The sequence below is a fragment of the Scardinius erythrophthalmus genome (assembly GCF_964197995.2).
Source record: "Scardinius erythrophthalmus genome assembly, chromosome: 1".
NCBI classification, from domain to species: domain Eukaryota; kingdom Metazoa; phylum Chordata; class Actinopteri; order Cypriniformes; family Leuciscidae; genus Scardinius; species Scardinius erythrophthalmus.
In genome coordinates this window covers 6722074-6749091 of record NC_138221.1, presented here as the reverse complement: position 1 = coordinate 6749091, position 27018 = coordinate 6722074, and the positions used below count along the sequence as shown (strand labels likewise).

At 38.6% G+C, this 27018-nt stretch overlaps 2 protein-coding genes across 2 annotated transcripts; both read right to left on the bottom strand.

Annotated features, from left to right (window-relative positions):
- Positions 1-959: 959 nt before the first annotated feature.
- On the bottom strand, positions 960-26385 carry LOC308700576 (uncharacterized protein). Its single transcript, XM_081382240.1, has 3 exons — positions 26355-26385; positions 4231-4364; positions 960-2624 (listed from the first exon to the last, which is right to left on the bottom strand). Exons 2-3 carry the CDS (start codon positions 4319-4321, stop codon positions 1495-1497), a joined length of 1221 nt encoding a protein of 406 aa, XP_081238366.1. The 5' UTR covers positions 4322-4364; positions 26355-26385; the 3' UTR covers positions 960-1494.
- On the bottom strand, positions 8429-26401 carry LOC308700430 (uncharacterized protein). Its single transcript, XM_081382068.1, has 2 exons — positions 26336-26401; positions 8429-13876 (listed from the first exon to the last, which is right to left on the bottom strand). Exon 2 carries the CDS (start codon positions 13869-13871, stop codon positions 11850-11852), a length of 2022 nt encoding a protein of 673 aa, XP_081238194.1. The 5' UTR covers positions 13872-13876; positions 26336-26401; the 3' UTR covers positions 8429-11849.
- Positions 26402-27018: the final 617 nt, after the last annotated feature.

The window sequence follows — 27018 nt, the reverse complement described above, 5'->3', positions numbered from 1 at the left end:
TTCGATGAAGACTGCTTTTCTCTTGACTATAACGTCAACCAGAAGAGTTGGTGAGCTTCATGCCCTCTCGGTGAATCCACAGTGTCTCAGATGGGGGCCTCAGATGAGTACAGTCAGGTTACACTCTGGCCGAATCCAGCTTTCCGACCTAAAGTGTTGTCTGATCGCTTTGTGAACCAACCCATTCAGCTTGCGACGTTTAATCAAGAGGCTTCCCAGACAACTGTGTGTCCAGTGAGAGCACCAGTAACCGGCGTTAACCTGAGCTGCAGTAGGCAACCAGTTACTTATAGTGCAGTGTTTTGCATGGCGTCCCGACTGCGTATAGCTACACAATACAAAGTGACCGTTCGAAAGAGAACTACTTGGTTACTATCGTAACCTCAGTTCCCTGAGAGTAGGGAACGAGTATTGCGTAGCCGGCTGCACTATAGTAACCTGGCGAGTTGTCGCTTCAGTCGTTTAAACCTGCTAAAATGGCTTTTATTTGGGGACTAATATAGGCTAATAAAGACAATTAGGAAAAATAAACTACTGACACTGAAATGGATTCATATTAACCTTAATTAACCATATTAAAAGCTTACTTTTCTAGTTGATCACTTAAAGATGTGACATTGCGATCTATATCCAGTGTTAGTTCAGTGTAATTGCCACGTGCTGAGCAACAAAATCTCTTCTGTGTAAGTTAGTCACAGTCAAATCACTCCATCTCCACCAGTGTTGCCAGATTGGAAATGTCCAAGCATTGTACCAGAAGCTCAAAATGATCGTATTTGGAAGAAAATTATCGTACACAAGTCAAACGTACAGAATACAGCCATTTATTGGCCAACAACTTTTTGACACGACATGAAAATGACTTTTTTGCTAAAATATCAACCTCAGCTTGGAAAAAAACTGGCCTAAGTGCTGCGGAAAGAACTCTTTACTTTTTTTTTTACTTTTTTATTTTTCTTGCAAAACATAAAGAGATGACATGTTAATGATACACAACTTTGTATACAATATACAAAAAGAACATTAACTTTAACATTAACTTGTGCTCATGAGAGAGTCATTCTCCACGATGACTGGCCGAGAAGAAATAACGTGAGATGAGATGAAAGACGTGTATCACCACGTTCAGGTTCTTCTCACGGTAGATGTAGAATCCAAAGCTAGATCAATGAGTATAGAAGCCCTATGATTACAACCACCATCATTTGAAGTGTCACACAATTCTGAAATTATCGTACATTTTGGGATTTTTTTCATTATTGATCGTAAATCGAACAGAGGTCAAAATTATCATACAAATACGATAATTATAGTACGTCTGGCAACACTGATCTCCACTTATAGCTGGTCTGTGGTGATGGTTTTAATAACCGTGAGTCTCGGGCTGGTTTGTCTTCTTCTGTTGATTATCATCATACTTCGGTATTTCATGATCACAGCAGAGAGAGACGAGAAGAAGAGTTACAGGAACACAGCTGGAGAGTTTGATCAAACTTAATACTGCATATGTGGTTTCTCCATTGCATGGATCTTCATGTGTCGCTTCAGATGAATTTTCATAGAGAAACTCTTTCCACACTGATCACACGTGTGCGGCTTCTCTCCAGTGTGGATCATCTCATGTGTTTTCAAAGATGATGAGTGACTGAATCTCCTGTCACAGTGTGAACACTTGTGAGGTTTTTCTCCAGTGTGAATTCTCTGGTGCTGTTTTAATCTGCTTGCTGTAGTAAAAGTCTTCTCACACTCAAAGCACATGTACTCTCTCACACCAGTGTGTATTTTCTCATGTTTATGTAAATATGGCAGAATTGAAAAACTCTTTCCACACACAGAACATGAATGCGGCTTCTCCTTCATATGAACTCTCAGGTGTGTCTTCAGGTTTAATGTCCTAAGAAATGTTTTGCTGCACTGATCACATGTGAACGGCTTTTCTCCAGTATGAACTCTCCTATGCACATCAAGATTAGATTTGTGTGTGAAACTCTTCCCGCACTGATCACATGTGAACGGCTTCTCTCCAGTGTGAACTCTCATGTGAATCTGAAGACTTTGTTTGTATGGGAATCTCTTTCCACACTGATCACATGTGTGTGGTTTCTCTCCAGTGTGAACTCTCATGTGAATCTGAAGACTTTGTTTGTATGGGAATCTCTTTCCACACTGATCACATGTGTGTGGTTTCTCTCCAGTGTGGATTTTCATGTGCTGTCTAAGATTTGGTTTTTGTGTGAAACTCTTCCCGCATTGATCACATGTGAACGGCTTCTCTCCAGTGTGAACTCTCAGTTCTTCACTCTCCTCCTTCACTTCACTCAGTTCTTCTCTCTCCTCCTTCACTTCACTCAGTTCTTGTCTCTCCTCCTTCACTTCACTCAGTTCTTCACTCTCCTCCTCCACTTCACGCAGTTCTTCACTCTCCTCCTTCACTTCACTCAGTTCTTCACTCTCCTCCTTCACTTCCATCAGTTCTTCACTCTCCTCCTTCACTTCCATCAGTTCTTCACTCTCCTCCTTCACTTCACTCAGTTCTTCACTCTCCTCCTTCACTTCACTCAGTTCTTCACTCTCCTCCTTCACTTCACTCAGTTCTTCACTCTCCTCGCTCTCTTCTATCAGGTCTGAAATGAAAGAAAAAAGTTTGATTGCATTTTCTAAGGATGCACTGAATGTTCGGCCACCGAAATGATTTGGCTGAAAATATCAACAACAGCACTTTCGGTGTTCGGTCGAATAAGTGAAAAGACTAAATGTATTTTAATAAATTTTAGGGTTTTCCAAAACCATAATTTTTAATAAAAATTTGTAGGGTTTTTGTAGAATAAATTTTACCAAACAATGCCGCTTTTGATGACGCGATCAAATGGCAACCAGCATAGAGTGAATTATTATGAATCCAGCAAACATGTCGACAGTGTGGAAGCATTTTAGAGTCTCAGAGAAAGATGCAAAAATGGCCGTTTGAAGACACTGTTCTGCTGAACTGTCGAAGGGTGCATCTGCAAAAACTAAGGCTACAGCACTATTTAGTGAAATTCAAGTCAACGCGAAGATCAAGTTAGAGATGTGTGTTTAACAAGGATCTTCAAAAAGAGTATCAAGTTATAAATTATGCATAAGTAAGTTGTGAAAAATAACACTAATGTTGTATCAGGCTGAAGGACGCCCACCAGAAGCGACAGCGCGCGATCCCGAATTCACTTTTCTTTGTGCCTGAATGGTGAAATACTGACACACAGGTGTCAGTCAAATTGGCCATCATGTGGAGTATCTCACGTAAATACAGTCGGTTATGGCTTAACAGATCGGTGAAAACTGGATATGTGTCAGTTAGTCAGTATACTGTATTACCGGTAGATCCAAGCATTTGGTCTTAAAATTACAGCAGCCTTAAATACCTTTACATTCCGTCAGCAGTTAGTTATAGGCCTAATATAAGCGAAAAACCCTGTTCGCTATTCGGCCATCGGCCAAGTCTTTCATTATTTTCGGCTTCGACAAAGAATTTTCATTTCGGTGCATCCCTAGCATTTTCAGCAAATCAAACAATTCAAAGAGAGAAATATGAAGTGAAAGGTCATAAAAGTGAGCCCTGATGTAATCACTTTTTACATTTTGTATTTTTGCCTGTTTATAAATTAATTATACGTCCCAATTACTAACGTTCGTAAAGTCGCTCGTAGAAAATCCTCGTAAGTGCTAAGATCCATCGTTATCTGGAAACACTGGTATTTTAGACGTAAATGGAAGATTTGAAATGTAATGAGAAATACAATAAAATAATATTTATAAAATATTATATAAATTTTATCAAATAAATAATACTATAAATGGCTTTTGCTCAAATTATGATTACAACTCTGTCAGCCATTCTGGAAAGTTCATTTACTTGATAGTTTGCTGTTTACAGCTTCAAAAATAATAAAAATAATAATGTAAAATATATACACAATGTTTTAATCTACATTAGAAAATGTCCGACATTTTGCTAAAATGGTAGCAAAAAAACGTGAACCAGATATAAAATAAGTGTAAATTAAGGGAGATAATTTGACCTGATATTAACAATCAATGTGAAAGTTTCTGCAACCTCCCTCTACTGACCATTTGTTGAAAATCTGTAACCATTTCATAGTTGAACTGTTTATCTAAATGTGATGAAGTGCTTGAATGTTTCTAACATGAATGTTCTTCAGCATCATGAATGAATCAAGAATAAACACCAACCTCTTTGTTCTTCAGGATCTTCAGTGTGTTTCATTCTGCAGGGTTCTGGATCACTCATGTTCTCTCTGTCCTCTGTAATAAACTCAGTCATTGCAGATTTCAGCTCTGGTCTGATTGCTGTGGGAGGAGCTTATCTGCCAAAATCAAAAATCAGTTAGTGAGATTTTTTAACTTAATGATACATCTGTAAAATCGTGTAAATCATGTCTTTCTGTCTGTCTGCCTGTCTGTCTGTCTGTCTGTCTATCATAAAGTTACTGATGCTCATTCAACTCAGAACCCCAAAAATTATTCTCCTTCTTCATTCAAATATTGTTGTGGAGTCTGTCACTGCATTAAAAGTCAATCTTGAAGTCTTGGGGTTTTGGGGTACACCTCAAAGGTAATTAATACATTTCATAAACTTTTATTTTAAGCAGTGAACATGAGACTAAGGAATTCACCATCTATGTGCATTTCCATCCATTCCAGTCGCATGCTTTGCTTCTCTTATGCTCCTGCCCTGAGTCAGATATAATAGCATAATGGATAAAGTATAAAGTATAAACTATAATAGATTTCACTTAATCCAGTTAATAACCAATACAGATATTCTACAATAAGCAGAAATAAAGATAAACATTAATATATTAATGTAAATTCTTCCAAATACAAATAATGATAAGAAAAACAGTTAAACTCAGGAATAAATGTACATATATTAGCCAACAAGTACCCTCAGTCTGCTGACACCAATGAAATGAGCTTTAAGTGTCAATTTGCAGGAGATCTGAAGACATCAGCATAATAAATGAGGAGTTCGGCAAAAGGCGGAAAAAAGACTCATTCTTGCGACTCTGATGTACATTTTTGGAAAACCCAATCAATAGTTTTTAGTCATGGATCCAATCACTCAGCAGGTGTTGCTATTCTCTTTAACAAATTTAAAGGTGATGTTTTGGAAACTATTCGTTCAGAAAATGGAAGATAGTTAATAATGTCTCTCAGATTGGATAATTCTATTTTATTAATTTGCAATGTCTATGGTTTCAAAATTCGAGTACATAATCTAGAAACGTTTAAGAACATTTGTGAAATATTAACAGATCTAAAAAAAGAAATAGAAAGTAGGGTATGTAATTATAGTGGTGACTTTAACGATGCTCCAGATTACTCAGTTGACCGTTTTCGGCCTATAGTTAGTTCACCAACCTCAGACGTATTTTATTTTATAACTGACAAGTTACAAGTTACTGATGTATGGATATATTTGAACCCTCATTTTTATGATTACACGTGGAATAAGTCCTCTCTTTCTTTAATATCAAGAACGAGATTCCTCATGACTTAACCCTCTGAGGTCGGCGCGGGCTCGTTTTGCTGGATTTTCTTCACATTGTAGAACTATAAACTTAAATTTCTCCGTCATTTATGGTCATACAGAAAAAAGAAATATAAAAAAAATCTGTAATATTTCTACTTTTGTATGTGTCCACTTACAATCAAATCAAAACATTGTGCTTTTGTAAAATAAAGAAAATAAACAGGGTGTGCGTTCTGCCTCTCCGTCGCTGTGAACTTTTTTTCTTGAGCACGTCTATAAACTGAAACAAAACTCAGCGAATACTTGTCACACATTTATGAGCCATATACCTTTATAAACATTTAAGTGTGTACTTTTAAATGATCGGATTCAAACTGAAAACAAATATTCTCTGTATAAGTAATTTGTATAAAACCAACAAGATGTCCAGCTTCTCAAACGCTTCATAATTATTTTTAATTTGAACACACCCACTCGTGCAAAAGAAATTGACATGCAAATCTCCACATGGAACGCGAACGCGCTCGTTACCTCAAAAACAAAACACCAAAACACTTCACAAGTCTCTGCTTTTCGTCGAGTTTGAAAGGCGCGCCTGAGCTTACATTGGATTTAGGCTACCTCAGAAGAAGAAGAACGCGATTTGAAGACAAGAAAGATTTAAGGTAAGAAATTCTTGCATATTAGTTTGTTATTGTTGCATAAATTTCACATTGCAGTTGAACTGTTGCTAGATATATGGTGAATATTATAATATTTAGACCCGTGTTTACTGTTACTGTGATTGTGGATATATGCTCAAATGTAGATATGTATATGGTAACCATAATGTTTTATATTTTGGATCACAATCACGTTTGAAAAGCACCAAACGGCTTCATGTTTTTACTATTATCTCATTTCATATCATCATAACGAATGGAAACATTTGAAGTAACATATGATAATCAATATATTTTTCTCTAGCTTAGTTGTTACTGAAATATTTTGGAAGATTTATAGGCTGCTATAGGTTATTGTTATTATTATTTTATGCAGCACTGCGCATAGCCTATGCCTACAAGGCACAACAAAGCTGGTGTTCATTATATTATATATTGTTGGAAACATTTATGTGTGTGTGTGTGTGCATTCTGTGAATTTTAAAAAGCAATTTTAACCAGAAAAATCTAAAATTTATTCCCAAAATCGTGCAGGCCTTTCTCTTGATATCAGTATGTTCACTTTTTTTTTCTTTCAGGGCCCAGATGCCACTGAGTCCTGCTGACTTCAACATTCACATGAGTCTCTGTACATGAACATGGTAAAGTGAAAATCAAACACCTTGGAAATGAAAGGTATGTACAATTTTAGGAAAGGCACAAAGGTCTCTGTTTTTGGATCATTGTTTTCAATAAGTGCTTTTTTGTCATTTGTTGTGTATCTTTGGATTATGTTGTGTTGTAAATAAATCCAAAATATCTAAAAGCCATTCTTTTTTAAATCTCCTCATTCTTTGTGCAAGGTTGCTCAGAATGATAGGGCCTGATAGCTCCTAATAGGGCCGTTAGGGGAGGGTCTTTGTCTTTCTCAGGTGTGAAAAGCTTACATATTAATGAGCTCCCGCATAAAGCTTTTTCACACAAAACACGTCGTAACATTTTTAAATCAATATATTGTCTTATCTGAATGAGCAGTCAGGGTGATTTTCACATAGTTTTAGAGCAAATATTCTAGGCTACGTCATACAATTTTCAAAAGTCTTGTGAAGAAATAATCAGTATGGGTTTCATGGTCTTATTTCAGTGAGAATTTTTTTTTTGTATTTTCACAAACCATGCATAAATGTCATTATCTCAAAACAACAAACTTTTACACACATGCTGCTGATATATTATTGTAGCAGAGTTTGTGCTGAATACAGTGCAATTAGACTTTAGCCATGAAAATGTCACAAGTAACAGAAATAAGCACAAATGTCAGAGCATGTCAGAACACCTCCAGGGCCCAGAAACAGCTCAGACCCCAGAGGGTTAATTCACTATATCAGAAACAAAAATTGCTTGTGCTCCTCTATTAGATCACAATTTGATATTGATTTCTTTTGATGGGTATTTGAATAAAGGTAATATGATACATGGATACTGGAAATTAAATAACAATTGCTTTCTGATAAGAATTTTGTGAACCAAGTTAAATTGTTAGCAAATATTTTTGAAGGCAAAATTTTAAGTTGTATACAACAGTGGGAACTATTTAAATTTAAAGTCAGGGAAATGGCTATTAGAAGAGGTAAAGAGCTTTAGAAAAACAAATTTAGAAAGATTACGGATGTAAGACTGGAAAACTGGAAGAACTGGAAGAGAGGGCAACTCTCTGATGGAACAAAGGAAATTTACATTTGAACTCTCTCTTGTGAAGGTAGCACCATCATTCGAGACGCAAGTCTCACCTCAGAATAAGAGTATTATAAAGAGCCAGGATATTTTTTGATATAACTCCGATTGTATTTGTCTGAAAGAAGAATGTCATACACTCCTAGGATGAGTTGAGGGCGAGTAAATCATGGGCTAATTTTCCTTTTTGGGTGAACTATACCTTTAAAATGCTTTCTCAATGGATCTGACAGTGCTGTGTAGTAATGTTGTTGCGTGATCGAGATCTAGTATTGCTCCGAGCGGATAAACTGTTTTCGCTGCGCATCTCAAACGAGTTGCGTGGTTTCATTCTGCTTTCGTTTGCCGTGTGATGTTTCTCGTATGCGGCAGAAAAGGCAGCTCTCTCTTATAAAAGTAGCAAAATGTGACCATTTAGTCGCAGTCTAGAGCCCTGTATAGTGCTATTTCTGCTTTACATTAGCGCTACCTACTGTCAGAGAGCGAATTTGTTTTTTTTTTTTTTGTTTTTTTTGTATTGATCTGGACTAGTTTTGCAAACACTATTGGCTGAAGAACTTCAGAATGTCTGAAGAAACATGTATGCACTTGTGCAACATACTGCGTCCAGCGACGTAGATATGAGACACAAACTTCTGTGTGTGTGTGTACCTCTAAAGATGAGAGTAGCCATTGCACTGTGAAAGCTTGCAACCGGCTTACAGAAGACTGAGAGACTTTTGAGACTGTCCACACTGTGGGAGTTGGCAAGCCATGGAAACCACATACCAGCTAAAACCAAAAACATTGGTGGGGTGAATGCTGGCTACTACATCCTAGGAGACTCTGCCTGTCCCTTGCAGAACTGGCTCTTAAAACCATTCATTGACACTGGACGGCTGACAGCGGAACAGTGGGTCTACAACATGAACATTTCCAGAGCACGTGTAGTGGTTGAAAATGCTTTTGGAAGATTGAAATGAAGATGGCGTTGCCTTATTAAAAGAAATGACTGTGCGGTCGAACTTGTGAAATCTACAGTGCTGACATGCTGTGCTCTACATAACCTTTGTGAGAGTCATGGAGAGGCCTATGAGAGTGCATGGGATTCACCTTCAGCAGCAGAGCCTGTTTTTTTGAAAACATTATTTCTGAAAGTTTTCTGAACGTTCAAAACATCCGTGTTTTTTTTTTTACGTATTAAGAACTTTTTTTCTTGGTGTATGTGAACGTTACAGGGACATTTCCATTCTATAATTTTGGAAATGTTGTGAAAACATTATTTTTGAATGTTTTCTGGACTTTCACATCACCCTGAACGGATGGCCCACCCATCACTGGGTTTACACACAGACACTCGCTTATCGCTAACTAACCTGAAGGAAATCACGGAGAACCTGTTAACTCCTGGCTCAGCCGGGACTCGAACCAGGGACCTTCTTGCTGCGAGGTGATAGTGCTACTGTGCTGCACTGTTTCTATTTATGTTTATATGAATTCATAACATATAAGCAATTCATTTCTTACAGCTACAAATGCATTAAATATTAAAATTACAAAAATGACAGATAAGACTTTACTTTAAGATTCACATTTTACTGAAGTAGTACACAACATTTTGTAAAGAGTCTCTGGGAAGTACACAGTCAAAAAAATGGAATTATAAAGAGCAAAAATTACATTTTCTACACCAAAAACACAACCCCACCACAAGAGGAAAAATAACACAAGCTCAAAAATACAGCAAGACAAGTCAAATCTAACAAGACGTGGAAAACAACACAATAGAAAAAGAAAACACCACAAAATTGTGCTCTGTGTATGTGAATTGTTTCATACGGAGATTCAAATACTGTCATTTTACAGTGATGCTTCAGGCTGAAGAGAGACCTTAGAGTGTAATGGTTGTCTGGAGACGCTGGATGTTTGTCTATATGTTGAATGCGTCAACACAGTGGCCAATCAGAGAATCTGCTCAGAATGCTAGAGGGAAATGCTGGTATCGTCACATTTTTTAGATTTGTCACATTTTTTTAAACGGGTGAAATAATGCCCTTTTCACAAGATGTAAAATACGTCTCTGATGTCCCCAGAGTGTGTATGTGAAGTTTTAGCTCAAAATACCCCACAGATATTTTTATATAGCATGTTAAAATGATAAATTTTTGAGGGTGAGCAAAAACGCACCGTTTCGTCTGTTCCTTTAAATGCAAATGAGCTGCTGCTCCCGGCACAGGGGGCGGAGCTTCAACAGCTTGCACTCACACAGACATGCACTGAAAATTTTAAAAAACTTTTAGACTTTTATGTTCAAACCGTTGTAAAGATGGCATGGAATGGAGCGCATGCGCAGAGTGGTGAGTGATATAAAGACAACGAGAGAATTTAGATCAGAATCAGATGAAATGCCGTTAGTGAAGGGAAATTTAAAGTCCTGATTGATTAGTGTAATGCATTAGGTTCAATCCCAGCTAACAAGGACCCAACAAACACAGAACTTTCCCCTAACGTTCCCATGTGGTTCCCATTTGGTTATTGTTTTGGGAACCAAATAAGAACATTCTAGGAACATTCTCTGTAGGTTCTTTTTTTATAACCTGAAGAGAACTTTCAAGAACTTTCAAGAACTTTTTTTTATAACATAAAGAGAGCGTTCCCATATTGTTCACTAACGTTCTTTAAAAGTTATGTATAAATGTTAGGACAAAACGGTCTTAAAAAAATTATTACGTTTTCATAACATTTCCAAAAGGATAAAACTTTACTTTCGTAATACTTAAAAAAAAAAAAAAAAAAAAAAAAAAAAAAAAAAAAAAAAACGATGTTTGGAATGTTAAGAAAACATTCAGAAAAAAACGTTTTCATAACTTAATGGGAATGTTAGAAAAAAGTTCTAAGAATATATTTTTGTTATCTGGGAATGTTGTTCTAAGAACGTTTTCTTTCAATATTATGAGAACATCAGCCAAGAACAAATAACATCAAGGACATTCTAAAACTAAGAACGTTTTTCTCTCAATGTTACGAAAATGTAGCTTGACGTCGTCATACTCAGATTCTAGTCAGAATGTGAGTCTGATACTGCTCCACTGAGCTGTGATTATGGGGCGTGTTTCAACCGAACCAGGAAAGAAAATGCCTCTGCACTCAATTGGACAGACCAACAACCAATCAGAGCAACGGAGTAAGTGACAGATGTTCTTCATTCATCTTTTCGATTGACAGATGCCTTGATCACGGTTCTCTGTACCTTGTTTTAAAATTAATGCGCTGTCGATATCTTCTATAACAGACGCGATGGCGGAATCGACACATGATGTTTCATAATCAAAGTTCGGGAGGAGCACGTTTAAATAATCAATCCAATCAACTTGTCATCAAACAATTACGGCCTACACTGCATGAGAGGAAGCATTATTTTAACTCTGTCAACTCACCTAACATTCCATGACAGTTTTCAGCATCCCCCCACTCACTCTCGGCTTGTTCTTCCACAGCCCGGAATACAGGGGGAGCTCGCTACTTTAGGTTCGGGCCGAATACCGAGCCCGAGCCCTCTCCTCAGACAGCACGCCAAATATGCATTTATTCTAAATTACTTATTTGTAAGTGTGAACTCGTAAAATCTCAATTCTCCAGCTGCAGTCGTCTTTGTTGTACACGAATTCAATCCAAGCGCTCTTTTTGACGTGCGTGATTACGTAACCGCAGATCATCTGTCCATCATCGATTAAAGCCCACCCTGGCAATTTGATTGGCTCGGCCTTCTGGGAGCCGAGCATAATTACTCCTCAACGGATCGAGTCCAGACCGAACTTACCGACCAAAAAATTTTGTGGGCGGGGTTCGGGCTGGCACCCAGGCTAACGAAAATGTATTTTAACTCTATAAACATAAGAACATTCCAGAAACATTATTTCAGGAAAGTTTTTTACTAACATTTACATAACTTTAACATAACATTAATGAAAGTTATGGGAACGTTCCCTGTTAGCTGTGTGGATCCTCTCATGTGTTTTCAGAGATGATGACTGATTGAATCTCTTGTCACAGTGTAAACACTTGTAAGGTTTTTCTCCAGTGTGGATCCTCTCATGTGTTTTCAGATCTGCTGATCGACTGAATCTCTTGTCACAGTGTGAACACTTGTAAGGTTTTTCTCCAGTGTGAATCCTCTGGTGCAGTTTTAAACAGTTCGCTGTAGTAAAAGTCTTCTCACACTCAAAGCACATGTACTCTCTTACACCAGTGTGAGTTTTCTCATGTCTATGTAAATGTTGCCGCAGTGAAAAACTCTTTCCACACACAGAACATGAATGCGGCCTCTCCTTCATATGAACACCCAGGTGTGTCTTTAGGTCTGAAGACCTAAGAAATGTTTTGCCACACTGATCACACGTGTTTGACTTCTCTCTGCTGTGAATCCTCTCGTGTGTTTTCAGAGATGATGAGTGACTGAATCTCTTGTCACAGTGTGGACACTTGTAAGGTTTTTCTCCAGTGTGGATTCTCTCATGTGATCTCAGATGTGCTGACAGACTGAATCTCTTGTCACAGTGTGAACACTTGTAAGGTTTTTCTCCAGTGTGGATCCTCTCGTGTCTTTTCAGATGTTCTGATCGACTGAATCTCTTGTCACAGTGTGAACACTTGTAAGGTTTTTCTCCAGTGTGGATCCTCTCATGTGTTTTCAGATGTTCTGACAGACTGAATCTCTTGTCACAGTGTGAACACTTGTAAGGTTTTTCTCCAGTGTGGATCATCTCATGTCTTTTCAGATGTTCTGATCGACTGAATCTCTTGTCACAGTGTGAACACTTGTAAGGTTTTTCTCCAGTGTGAATTCTCTGGTGCAGTTTTAAACAGTTTGCTGTAGTAAAAGTCTTCTTACACTCAAAGCACATGTACTCTCTCACACCAGTGTGAATTTTCTCATGTCCATGTAAATATTGCAGAAGTGAAAACCTCTTTCCACACACAGAACATGAATGCGGCTTCTCCTTCGTATGAACTGTCAGGTGTTTCCTCAGGGCTGATGACCTAAGAAATGCTCTGCCGCATTGATCACATGTGAACGTCTTCTCTCCAGTGTGAACTCTGATGTGACATTTAAGATGATGTTTAATTGAGAAATGCTTCCCACATTGATCACATGAGTACGGCTTCTCTCCAGTGTGAACTCTCCTATGTGTATCAAGACTATGTTTGTGTGTGAAACTCTTCCTGCATTGATCACATGTGAACGGCTTCTCTCCAGTGTGGATCCTCATGTGACGCTCAAGACTTTGTTTGGTTGTGAGACTCTTTCCACACTGAGTGCAGGTGAAAGATTTCTTGGCTCTTCTTTTCTTTAAAAATGTCTGTTTAGTCTTTGAGCGACTCAAAGGTTTTCCTCCAGGTTGGGAATGATGTTCCTCCTCCACTTCACTCAGTTCTTCACTCTCCTCCTTCACTTCACTCAGTTCTTCATTCTCCTCCTCCACTTCACTCAGTTCTTCACTCTCCTCCTCCAATTCACTCAGTTCTTCACTCTCCTCTTTCACTTCACTCAGTTCTTCATTCTCCTCCTCCACTTCACTCAGTTCTTCATTATCCTCCTCCACTTCACTCAGTTCTTCACTCTCCTCCTCCACTTCACTCAGTTCTTCTCTCTCCTCCTTCACTTCACTCAGTTCTTCTCTCTCCACCTTCACTTCACTCAGTTCTTCACTCTCCAACTTCACTTCACTCAGTTCTTCACTCTCCTCCTTCACTTCACTCAGTTCTTCACTCTCCTCCTTCACTTCACTCAGTTCTTTACTCTCCACCTTCACTTCACTAAGTTCTTCACTCTCCTCCTTCACTTCACTCAGTTCTTCACTCTCCACCTTCACTTCACTTAGTTCATTCTCCTCCTCCACTTCACTCAGTTCTTCACTCTCCTCCTCCACTTCACTCTCCTCCTTCACTTCATTCAGTTCTTCACTCTTCTCGATCTCATCCATCAGTTCTGACAGGAAAGAAAAAAATATTTAATTTAATTTTCAGTACATCAAAATAACTCAGAGAGAAATATAAAGTGAAAGGACATGAAAGTGAGCCCTGATGTAATAGTAGAAAGTAGACAAATGTTATGAAATATTATGATAATTTGATGTCTTTTTACAAATTGATTATATGTCCTTGAAACTTTCCATGAACGAGGTAAATTTATCTTCCAATTATTATTTTTAAAACATTATAGGCACGAATCCCATGTTTCTTTAGCAAGAACTATTGAATATATTTGATCAATGACAATTATCTAACATGATATTAACATTAAAATATACAATACTGCCATATTTTGACACCAACTTTGCATGCAGTGAGACAAAACTGCGGACGTTAGGCAAATGTTTTATTGCTTTCTGGTCCAGGAAGAGCATCAAGATGTTTTGCGTTTTTGCTGGTTCAAGGACAACAACCCTGAAAGTGAAGTGGTGGATTACCGGATGAGGGTCCACGTATTTGGAAACTCCCCATCACCTGCTGTGGCAACCTGCGGGTTGAGGAGAGCCGCACAGAAGGGAGAGAAGAATTTCGGCAGGGATGTCTGTGAATTTATTAAGAAAGACTTCTATGTGGATAACGCCTTGCGGTCCTTTCTGACTGAGGTTGAAGCAGTTGACGTTCTAAAGAGAGCCCAAAATCTGCTGGCAGGTTACAACATAAAGCTCCACAAGATCACCTCAAACAAGGTCGATGTTATAAATGCCTTTCCCAAAGGAGATCGAGCCAATGGTATAGAGACTTTGGACCTTGCAGTTGACGACTTACCCATCCAGCGCAGTCTGGGAGTAGCCTGGGATATGACAAGGGATACATTCACCTTAACATTCCCAAGCCCCAGAAACCCTTCACACGCAGGGGGGTGCTCTCGACGATCAACAGCTTGTTTGATCCTTTGGGCTTCCTGGCACCTGTAACGGTCGAGGGCAGGCTCCTTCTACGAGAACTAGTCTCTTTAAGGTACAGATTGGGACACACATCTGCCTCCGGAGAAATTTGAGAAGTGGCAACGCTGGCAAGACTCACTGCAAGAGCTTAATGATCTGAACATCTGTCACACCTAAGCTACATGTTCACTGATTAGGGCCAAAGGCACAGAGCTATGCGTCTTTTCTGACACCTCGGTAAAGGCAATTGCAGCAGTTGCCTACTTAAAGGTGGAAACTGACAAAGGTCGCACAGAAGTCAGTTTCGTACTCGGCAAAGTCCAACTGGCACCTCTGTCAGAGCTTACCATCCCGAGACTAGAACTCTGCGCCACAGTGTTGGCCACAAAAATTGCGGACCAGATCAGAGAGGAAATAGGGCTTAAGCTGGACAGGATCACGTTCTTCACGGACAGTAAGGTTGTGTTGGGATATATAAGTAATGAATCTCGAAGGTTCTACGTATATGTGAATAACCGCGTGCAGCGCATCAGACAGTCCAGCCATCCGAGTCAGTGGAGATATGAAGCCACAGAAAACAATCCAGCCATTCTCGGCTCAAGATCCGTGCCTGCAAGCCAGTTGCAAGGAACCAGTTGGTTGATGGGACCAGGATTTTTGTTGGAACCTGAGAAGTCGTCATCGGACATTATGGCCTTTAAACTGGTTAGTCCAGACTCAGACGTGGAACTTCGTCCAAAGGTCGCAGCGCTTTCGACAAAGGTCTCAGGAGAACAACTGGATACGAAGCGTTTTGAACGCTTTTCGTCATGGAGTCGACTAACAAGAGCTGTAGCTCGACTGTTACATGTGACACAAAGCCTCCACAAACCAGCACATGACGCAGAATGTGTTGGATGGCACTACTGCAAAAAAGGCGTTACAAGTGCTGAGTAAACCAAGGCAAAACACGTCATCATAAAGAGTGTGCAACGCAAGGTTTACGCAGAAGAAATGACATGCTTTGAAAGGAAACAAGACTTACCTGGTAGTAGTCCTCTAAAGAAGTTGCATCCTGTGAGGGACAAAAAGGGTCTGCTGCGTGTAGGAGGATGCATCATCCATTCAAACCTACCTGCAGATGAGACTCATCCCATCCTTATCCCTGGCAAGCATCATCTTGCTGTGTTACTTATTCGCCATCACCACGAACAGATCAAACACCAGGGAAGGCACTTCACAGAAGGCACTGTGCGTGGAAGTGGCCTATGGATAGTGGGAGCAAAACGAACCATCAGCAGCCTTATCTACAAATGTGTGACTTGCAGAAAATTGCGTGGCAGGTTGGAACAGCAGCAGATGGCGGACCTCCCCCATAGCGCCTGCAGCAAGAGCCTCCATTTACATATCCTACATATGGATGTTGGATGTCTTTGGGCCTTGGGAAGTCGTGGCATGTGACCAAGACATGAGCAGAGGTGGAAGTGCCAACAGCAAGAGGTGGGTGATACTGTTCACTTGTATGTCCACAAGAGCTGTCCATGGCTCTTCTCTTTGGCTCTCAACGAAGGCGGTCGCATTTTCTTCCCCTTCTCTACCTTACCTCCCCTGCTTTGCTCCTCTCGTCTCGTCTAGTCTACTGTCTTGTACTTTGAGAGACTCTCTCCGCACTGCTCTCAAAACTAAGAAATTATGGATTTCTTACGGCGCAAACATTCCCTGGTGCTATTCTGCAGTTTCAGAAAACCTTATTCAGATGCTATTTTAAGGGCGCAAGCTTGGCCATAATGTAGCGTGTGCACAACGTGCATACACTTTGCTTCTCTCATCTACACAGACGCAGCAGTGCACATTTTTGCAAACCATACATAATTACAAGGAAAAATATTCCACATGAGGGAAATCATTGTGGTGTCCATGAAGATGTGGAAAAAAATAGGCATAAATCTAGCTTACACATTTACCCAAATTATTATACATCCGTTTAACCGAAGATAATTTGAGTAGGTTTCTCCATCCCCAATGTCACTTCTCTGTGTTTTGCCGGGCAAATCCGCAAATCCTGCGCCGGGCAAATCCGCTGTTATAATAGCAATCCGCCATGGAACAAGCGCGCCTGCTCTTAAAGAGAATGTGAGATGATGCTCTGATTGGTTTATTTCACGTTATGCCCAAACCACACCTATGAGTAATGTAGCTACTTCAGACCAACCCATTTTAGATTTGCGTCAGGCGAAAGAGTAATTTATCCCGCCGGTATAATAGCAACAATGCCCGAGATCCGCCTACAAAGTTACTTGCGTTTCACGCTTGATACTTGCGTTTCAGATCGTTAAAATAGGGCCCTAAACGTTTTAGCTGTATAATGTGTTGGACTATACCCTTGGCCATTGTTTATTAAGCATTATAATTTTACAGAATTACTGTAAATTTTACAGATTTTTAAATCATTAAAAACTTGTCAGTAGAGATGCACCGATTTCAATTTTCTTGGCCGATTCCGATTTCTGATTTTTCATTGAGTTTGACCTGCCGATACCGATTTTAGCCGATTCCGATTTCATTTTTTCCTAACCACTTTACAGAATTTACTTTAATAGAACATTTTGCATAGAACATTTTTTGAACAGATAATCGCTATAAAATAGAACTATATAAATTACTCCTGGTGTGGGAAATTCACACACATCTAAAGTGCAGTGTTATGGAAGAACCATTTCCTTATTTTCATATCCAATATCCAACTAAAAAATTTGATATATTTAGCAAACTAAACTTCTGTATGAAAAAGGGAAAACGTAATGGTAAAATCGTAAACGTAAAGGTAATGGCAATAAAATAATATATATATAAATAAAATAATATATATATAAATAAATATATATATATATATATGCTATATGTACAAATATAGCCTTGCAATATAAAGATATTTCTATATTCTCTGGCTAGTTTACTTTATTCATTTTTTATTTTGCCCATCAAAAGTGTGCTTTCACTTTAATTGAGTGTGAGCAGCGCTGCAAAAATAAACTCAGTCCCGAAACCCGCGCTTCACTGCTGCTCATGCGACGCCTCCTGCTTGACGCTCAAGCGCGGCCTTCTCCTGCTCCCGGTGTGAATGCACTCATTGATTAACACCGGAAAAATGACCACGCTGCTGATGCTTGTGGTGTGAAACGGACGTAATTCACGAGGTTTCCAACATGTAGGCACGTGTGATGCTGATGTTGCGCGATCTTAATCATGCGGCGCCCGAGTGCATTTGCCTGGCATAAAATCGGCATATGTCAGACTGATCGGCCGGTCGCCGGTCATGGGGTCACGGTCACGTGAAAATCGGCCAATTCCGGTCACCAGCCGATCAATCGGTGCATCTCTACTTGTCAGTGTCTCTTACTTTGTTTCAAGTTTGAGTGTTGGAAAGAAAAATGATACTGAGGATGTTTTTTATGGTAATCCTGAAAAATATTGCAGAATGTCCTTCCGTCTAACAGTATGTCATTCCAGCAAACAATGACACAGGCAATTAATTTAACCCATATTTGTGTGTTAGATTACACAATTCTGTTTTTTGTTGAGTTAATGATAAAACAAGTCCTATTTACTTTTTTGGAAAACATTTTTAAAAATGTTTCAGCTTTTTTTTTTTTTTTTAGTTCTGAATTTTGACTTATCAGCAGGCAAAAATGAGCCCATGTCTATATGAAATCCCAAATTGATTATATTAATTGTGATTAAAATGTTGTTTTCCAAATACTAATTGTTTGTTGAGTTCCAATTAAGGAAATCAGTATATTTGTATATGCCAACAATGGTAGAAATGTAATTAATTAAAAAATTCATACATGTATTGCATTACATACAGAACACTCTAAAAATTATAGAAAGTCCTAAAATTTGTATTTTTTGCCATTTTTTTTTTTTTTCACATTTTAAATACTTATCCGTAATTCACCCTTTAAAGCCTTGCCGGTTAAACATTTCATTCACGTGCTGATGCGCTGTTCTAGCGCTTTCCTGAGCGCATACACCCGAAGCGCAGGAACTAACAGCCTGTCAAACAAGCGCCTGAATACTGGACTAAGTTATCTTTAGAGTCTCTTTGCGCTAATACTGTCAAATACACACAAGGTTTACATAAACAGAGTTGGTTATGTCTTAAGTGAAAGCAAAGATTTGAGAGAATCTAGTGCTTGTGTTATATGCATGTATATTAAATGCGTCGTGTGCCGGTCTTTAAAGCGACAGTAGCCTAAGTAAACATGTTGCCGCTTGTGCTTAAAGGGATAGTTCACCAGAAAATGAACATTTTGTAATTATTTACTCTCTAATGTTGTTCCCAACCTGTATTAATTTATTTCTTGTGCCGAACACAAAAGAAGATATTTTGAAGAATGTGGGTAACCAAACAGTTGCTGGTCCCCATTGACTTCAGAAAAAAAGAAAAAAACTATACACTGGGGACCAGCAACTGTTTGGTTACCCACATTCTTCAAAATAACTTTTATTTTCAACAGAAGAAAGAAACTTATTCTGAGAAAGAAACTTTTTATTTGGAGTCTCTCAAAACAACTTGAGAGAGTAAATTATGACAATTTTCATTTTTTGAAAGAACTATCCCTTTAATGTTAATAAAACAACAAAACACAAAGAGAAAATCTCTCACTAACAAAGGAAATAATGACAAAGATTTTTATCTTCACCACTTTGGCCTAAATGTCGGCCATTCTTTTTTATTTTATATTTTGTTACGTAAGGCTTTGTTTTTAAAATAGGGACATTAGTTTTGCTGTAATGCTCAGTCACTTGCAAAATAGTAAAACCAACTTGAAAAAGAATCGTAATAAAAAATCGTGAATCGTGATTTTCCTGAAAAAATCGTGATATGATATACAGGGTGGGCCATTTATATGGATAACACCGTAATAACATGGGAATGGTTGGTGATATTAAAGTCCTGTTTGTGGCACATTAGTATGGCCACCATGGTCACCACCCATCTTGAGCAGTTTGCCCCCTCACATATACTAATGTGCCACAAACAGGACTTTAATATCACCAAACATTCCCATGTTATTACGGTGTATCCATATAAATGGCCCACCCTGTATTTGCCATATCGCCCACCACCACCCTCAAGCATAGGCGGATCTACAGGGGGGCAAGGGGGGGGCAGGTGCCCCCCCACTATAGAGCCTTGCCCCCCCAGCTGCCCCCCTAACTTTGATGATCCAAAAACTGTACTTGTAAAAACAACCCGCCACTATGTCCACAAGCTTCTCAAAACAGTGAAATAAACAATACATTTACCAAAAGTGAACAATTTAATTTTTAATTTTAAATGTATTATTAGCCCCGCCTAGCCTGGTTAAAACCAGACCATTCTCAGTAGTAACTGAGTTATGGTCTGGCAAAGCTTCTTTAATAACTAATTTCCAAAGGGGCGTCACCAACGGACGTGCTCAAATGCCTCTGGGCACAATTGGATAGACCTAAAACTCCTAAAACCAATCAGAGCGATCGTAATCGTGTAAAGCCATATACTGCGTCCCAATTCGCCTAAGTTACACTACGCCATAAAAGTATGAAAAAAAACACGCCCTCGTGATTTGTAAGAGCACTCTTCCCTTTGATTAGCCTAATTTTGATTTTAGTAAAGACAAGAACAGCTTAATAAAAAATATAAAATATTGTTTGTATCCCGTCTCTGGGAATGAGCGCTCAGTGTGTGCTCTACTACACACACACACACACATACTGAGGCACACGTGGCGTTTTCAGCTTTTCACTGTATTGAGACATGATGTAGGCTACACATGTGCACTTCAGCGCGCTATGAGAGTCACTTCACGAGAATTTCACCATTTTATTTGATAAAACTATCGTCATTCATTTGTATCATATACACAGACAGAAACTGTAATGTCTTTACGACAACCTGTCAAAATAAAAGTTTGGTATAACTTGAAGAACTTTAAACCGAAATATTGTACTATTGCACAGTAGGGCTGTCACTTTTGTGAAAAAATCCTGTTCGATTTTTGAGACATAAGTGTTCATTGAATCGATTGTAAAATCGATTTTCCACATGTCTAAAGACGTTTCCATTTTAAACGCCAAATATGGGCAAATCCACGGACAACTAACAGGCATTAGGACGAACGTAAAGACGGCGCTTGAGACGCGCACAAGTCAGCAAATATTCCTGATGATTTATTGGTGCGAAGTTTCGTGCACAATGACAAACAGGAGTGCAACATTCTCGAAAAACAATAAGCAGAATGGACTACCATAACATAAATGAAAAACATTACCTCAGTCTTCAACATGGCTGTGTTTACGGTTAGAAATGTCAAACAAATTTCGCCTACGTAGGCGATTGAAGACCAGCCCGAAACTGTATCTGTATGCTTGAGACTGTCTGCATACCGGCAGAATTCACAGTTTTGTAGTAAAAAGAGAAACATTATGCAGAAGTATAATTTGCTGTTATGCGTGTTTGTCAGAGCCTGCCGTTGCTGTGTGATGCGCGTTCGCTGCGGGCGCATCATGACGAGCTGGACGCGCTCCAAGAGAAGACCGTTAAAATCGATTCCTTATTTTGGTTTTCGAAACTTGCGTTGGTTGGTCCGATCGATTGTGCAATCGATTTTCGAACGTAAAGTGACAGCCCTATTGCACAGTAGAGTATCCTATACTTCAATTAGGCCTAATAGCTAATAATAATAATAGTTTATTAAAAAACACAGAAACTCTGTCTACAACCCACCTTTACAAATGTCTACAACCCACCAAAATCAAAGTTCGGTCTAATCAAAGAAATTATGTAACAAATTGCACAGTAAAATATACTTAAAAAAAAAATAATAATAATAATCTACTAAAACGTTATTTTAAAGGAATATCACACAAGTTTTCATAGATGTTTTAATTTAAACTTGCCAAAACATTAACACCATATTTTTCAAAAACAAAATTCCTAAAAGTAAATTTGTATTTGTGTCTATAATGTTCATTTATTTATTATTATTCAGGGTTTTTCCTACATTGAAAATTTTTTGGCGGCCGCCAAAACGATTTTTTGTCCCGCCAAAGCCTTATTTGATCTGTAATTGGGTTTTGTGAGTGAAGCAGGCTACTGATGGAGTGACGGAGAGAACGATCACAGCGCCCCACCCCCGCGCGCGCACTATCCGTCTTCTTTGCTCTCTCCCTCGCATCAAAATCAACTGATCCTAAAGGTCGGAAGACCGAATCCATGTTTCACGTGGTGCATTCGGAGAATATTTTTGCTGAATTAGCGCTGGGTGTGAATTGCAGTCAAAAAAAGTTGCCTTATCTTCTCTTACAACTTGTGACAAGCATTCCGCACATGCAGCTGACATAACTTTAAATAAACGCAAAAAATCTATCCAGTTTGAAGTGGTTTAGGGGTCTCGATATGACGATTTTTGATCGTGGATGATTATAATGTCTCCACTATCTGCTTTTAAAGAAATATCGTAGAATCGTGCATCATCTGTTCTGGCGCCTCTGTCCCTGTATTTTTTTTACAGTCTATGGTCCCAACATACTGAACAACGCGACGTATATTCACATAAAATGTTAACGCAGCGGAACGGAACGGGACACTGCAGTTCATAATTTGCATGTGCTTTAATGCCTTGTCGGTTAAACATTTAGGCTAATTCGCGTGCTGATCAAGCGGCAACATTCTGATCTGAAAAATGAAGCCTACCCGGAAGTGCGAAAAACTGCAATACATCAAAAATCCGCTAGGGGCAGGTCCCAAAAGGGAGCAAATATCCATAGCCTCCATGTTAAAATGTCCGTTTTCACAGCATAAATTCATGTTTTTACAGTTTGGTCCCATGGACTTTTATTGTATTTTTCGATAGGTTCCGAGAGCCTGACAACTGTGAGGGGGGTGAATTTTTTTCTAACTCGTTAGTTTAGATAGTATTTAGATATAACATGTATGCCAAATAAGGGCGTGGTTAACTTTGATTGACAGCTTGATTGACAGCTGACAAGGCAGCGCCACGGAGAATGACAACATAAGAAGCGCCATTTTTTAATGGAGTTGACATATAATACTACTGTTTCTGTATCATAAAATGTAGTTTTAAGAGTTTTTCAGGTGAGAATGTGGTTGTTTAAAGCTCAGATCTGTGGTTTATTTATAAAGATTTATGAAAATTTGATCCAGTTGTGAGATCCCGCGATGACCGGGCGCTCGGCGCTCCTGCACCCCGCCCGGAACAGCCTTTCCTCGGCTTGACGCTCTAACGGTTTGCGGCGGACTCTGGCGTCTCTGTAGTGGTTAAACATAATTCGTCTTGTCTATATCTAACGGGCGATTTTTGGTCTTGTAAATGTATAATTTGTTCCCGGTCCAATCGTTTTGGCTGAGGGGAAGTTTCATAACTTTATAAGCTATTTAACTTTACCATAGTGACGTTATGGTAGACTCGAGCACTGACTTTGTATGTTTTACTGAATTGTTTGCTTTTATTTGTATATCTTCTTGTACATTTTACTTATACTTTTATAATGGCTAATTTTGAATAAAGTGAAATTTAACAAAAAGAGACTGGGTTGAGTTTCATCATTTTAAGTTTTAATACAACGAATATGATCTGTAATGTTGTTTACTGCCACATCTGTTGTTTAGTACAAATGCACATATTGCCTGGACCATATTAAAATGTTTAATATTTTTATATTATATTTAAAACGAAAAGAGGCAGGTTTGTGTTTTTTATATATATATATATATATATATTTTTATATATAAATAGGCAAACGTTATGTGCAGTGATCAATACGCATTGCCTGAACTACATTTGTGTGGCTATAATGTTTAAGATTTCTTTAAATGAAACCGAAAAGAGTTAGTATGGTGTTTTATAACATATTTCGTTGCCTAAAAGAGGTAACCGGAGTATTAGAGCGAGCTGAGTGAAGGTGGGCGGGGTGAAGCGTGCTGTGTTAGAAGGTGGGCGGGGTTAGGATTTCCCAAGATTTTCCAAGATGGCGCCGCCCATACCCCCCATAAACGGCTTCAAACCCGTTCTTCAGAAAGTCTATGGGTGACGTCACAGACGCTTTGTCCATATTTTTTACAGTCTATGGTGCTGATGCACTGTTACGTGTGAGTTCCTCAGCGCGTACATGTGAAGCTCACATGCACTAAAACAAAAGCCTGTCTACCAGCGCCTGGATACTTGACTAAGTTATCTTTCGAGTCTTATTGTGCTTATACTGTTAAATACACACAAGGTTTACATAAACAAAGTTGGTTATGTCTAAAGTGAAAGCAAACTTGAGAAAATTGAGAGAAAATCTGCGTAGACGCGTCGCGCACAACTCTTAAAGAGACAGTAGTCATAGTAAACACGCTGCCGCTTGTCCTTAAAGGGATAGTTCACCCAAAAATAAAAATTATCTCATAGTTTACGCACTCTAATGTTGTTCCAATCCTCTATTAATTTCCTTGAAAAATGTGGCTATCCAAACCACAGCTGGTCCCCATTGACTTCCATAGGAGAAAAATATATTATGGAAGTCACTGGGGTACATCAACTGTTTGGTTACCCACAATCTTCCAAATAACTTTTATTTTCAACAGAAGAAAGAAACTTATTCGAGTTTAAAACAACTTGAGAGAGTAAATTATGATAATTTGAATTTTTAGGATAACTATCCCTTTAATGTTAATAAGACAACAAAATGCAAAGAGAAAATCACTCACTGCTCTTGACGGATAACTTTAAAAGTAGCTTTAATAAGTATCAATGTATAATTTATACAGTGAAGTCTATGTTTTGTTTTATTTTCATATTTGTTCATTTAATTACTTTCTTCAATGCTACTGTTAAATACACCTACTGTAGCTGAAAACACAAAGCACCGTTTATTTAATTTGTATATTAAGTTGTGTATGTGTAATGTGTATCTTTGATCTTAATATTTAATAACAAAGAAAATAAATGACAAATATTTTTATCTTCGCCCCTGTCTGCCTTTTTTTATTTTTATATTTTGTTACCTAAGGCTTTGTTTTTAAAATATGGACATTAGTTTGACTGTAATGCTAAGTCACAAAATAGTAAAACCAACATAAAAAGAATCGTGATAAAATCGTGAATCTTGATTTTCCTGAAAAAAATCGTGATATGATATTTTTGGCATATCGCCCACCATCTTTCAAAACAATGAAAGCCAGTTGTGGAAAAACCACCGCTTTTTTTGCAAAGAGGGCAAGAAAGGATGACAGTGAGAGTGACAGGTAATATCTGTGTCTGATAATTGCAGTCTATATATAATTTGGAAGAGGTTTAAAATTGAATTAGCCTATTATCAGCCACAGTCTGGAAGAAAATGGCCCCCAAAAAAAATAAAATAAAAGAATGAACAACCAAATATTAACAACGAGGAACAAAAGAAACAAACATCAAGGTATAGATATAAAATAAGTTGTAATCGCTTTCTTTTACTATCTAGCCTGACAGTGATCGTTTTTTCCTGAATAAATAGAAAAAAAATCACAAACTGTTTCTTTGTATTTATTTTCAATTTAACATGTATTGTCAATATTGGCTTGCAGATCATGTGGGTACTAGGGTCTTTGCTGTGTGTGGATGACCATGTCGGTCAGCCACCACCGAAGACCAATTTTGACCCAGGAAAAACCCTGTTATTGTCAGCTAATAAAACCTATGCTTCAGGGACCATATTCAACTGAGAACCTTTAATAAAACCTAAATTGTGAGGAACAAAGTTTAAAATGTGACACTGGTGTAAATGGTGTAAATCCTGTTGAACATGAAGCAGTGTTGTTATTGTTTTTTTAATGTTTCTTATGTTGTATACAGTCAGTCAAAAACAGTTTGCTTCCCCTATCACACATCTGCCACTCATCACCTGTGTCTTACCTTAATGCCTTTCCTGTGATAATGCCCCTTACTTCTATCACACTTCTATCTCCTATTAAGTGAGATCACATTGTATGGTCACTTATTCCTAATATGCACTGTTTTAAATGCAAGACATTGATTGCATGAGATTAAGTTTGTAAATGGCAGCCTGTGCCCTTTTGTAGTGTGTACATATACTATTTATCATCAAACTGTGATAACTGTGATCTGCCATATGTTGCCACCCCTCAAAAATTCCTGACCCCTTCTCGCCACCCCATCAATATTTTTCTAGATCCGCCCCTGGGCTCAATGCAAAGCATTTAGCAGATCTGTTCCAGTATGACACTTGAGATCGATTCACATTAATTTCCTTCACAGACCTTAAACTTTGACTTTTGACAAGACGAAACAATCACACAAACGAACACAACATCGCTCAGGTCTGAATGAACTCAACATATTCTCCTCATGCTCGCTGCTGCTGCACTAAATGTTTATTTCAGAAGGAAGACGCCAGAAAAGACGCACAAGTATCGCTGTGATCGATGAAAACAATACAGAAATGAGCCTGTCGCTTGATCAAACTGTATAAAGTGTGTGTGATGGTTGAGTAAATATGATAAATACCGTGAACTGCTGTCCTCACCTCAGAAGACTCGACACTGAAACTCAATGACGGAAGAGACGGCGCGAGCGAGCGGTGACGTCATCGGCCGCCGCCAACTGTAGATGATCGGAGACGCGCCTATGGCAAGCCGTATTAGTATTAAATACTCCTGGCTGTACTAGTATGGCAAGCCGTCATACCTGTCAACCCTCCCGTTTTTCCCAGGATTCTCCCGTATTTTACATTGCTATCCCGCTATTATCCCGTTTAAATATTTTCCCGTATTTGTCCCGTATTTTTAATCTTTCTATAATATTTTTTAAAAAATCCCATTGGGCGCAAACCAGTTAAGCGGAAATCCCGCCCTGCAGCTAATTTCATTGGTTAAGGTTACAATGACAGGTAGGTTTAGGGATCAGTGTTTGGTGTAGGCAATCTGTACTGTGATTCACATGACCAATAAAATCTTTAGAATCGGCTGCAGGGCGGGATTTGTGGGGAAAAATCGCGCGAAGAAGAACAGCAGCATCCGAGGATGGACGAACATAAGAGAGATGGCATTAATTATGTCAAAATGTCCGTTTTGTCGAGTATCCTCATAAGAGCAGTCTGAGCAGTCTTAAATTAGTTTAAAAGTCGTAAATGAAAGCAAAGAGTTGTGAGAGAATGAGAAGCGTGTGAGATCCGTCAGCGGCTGTTTTTA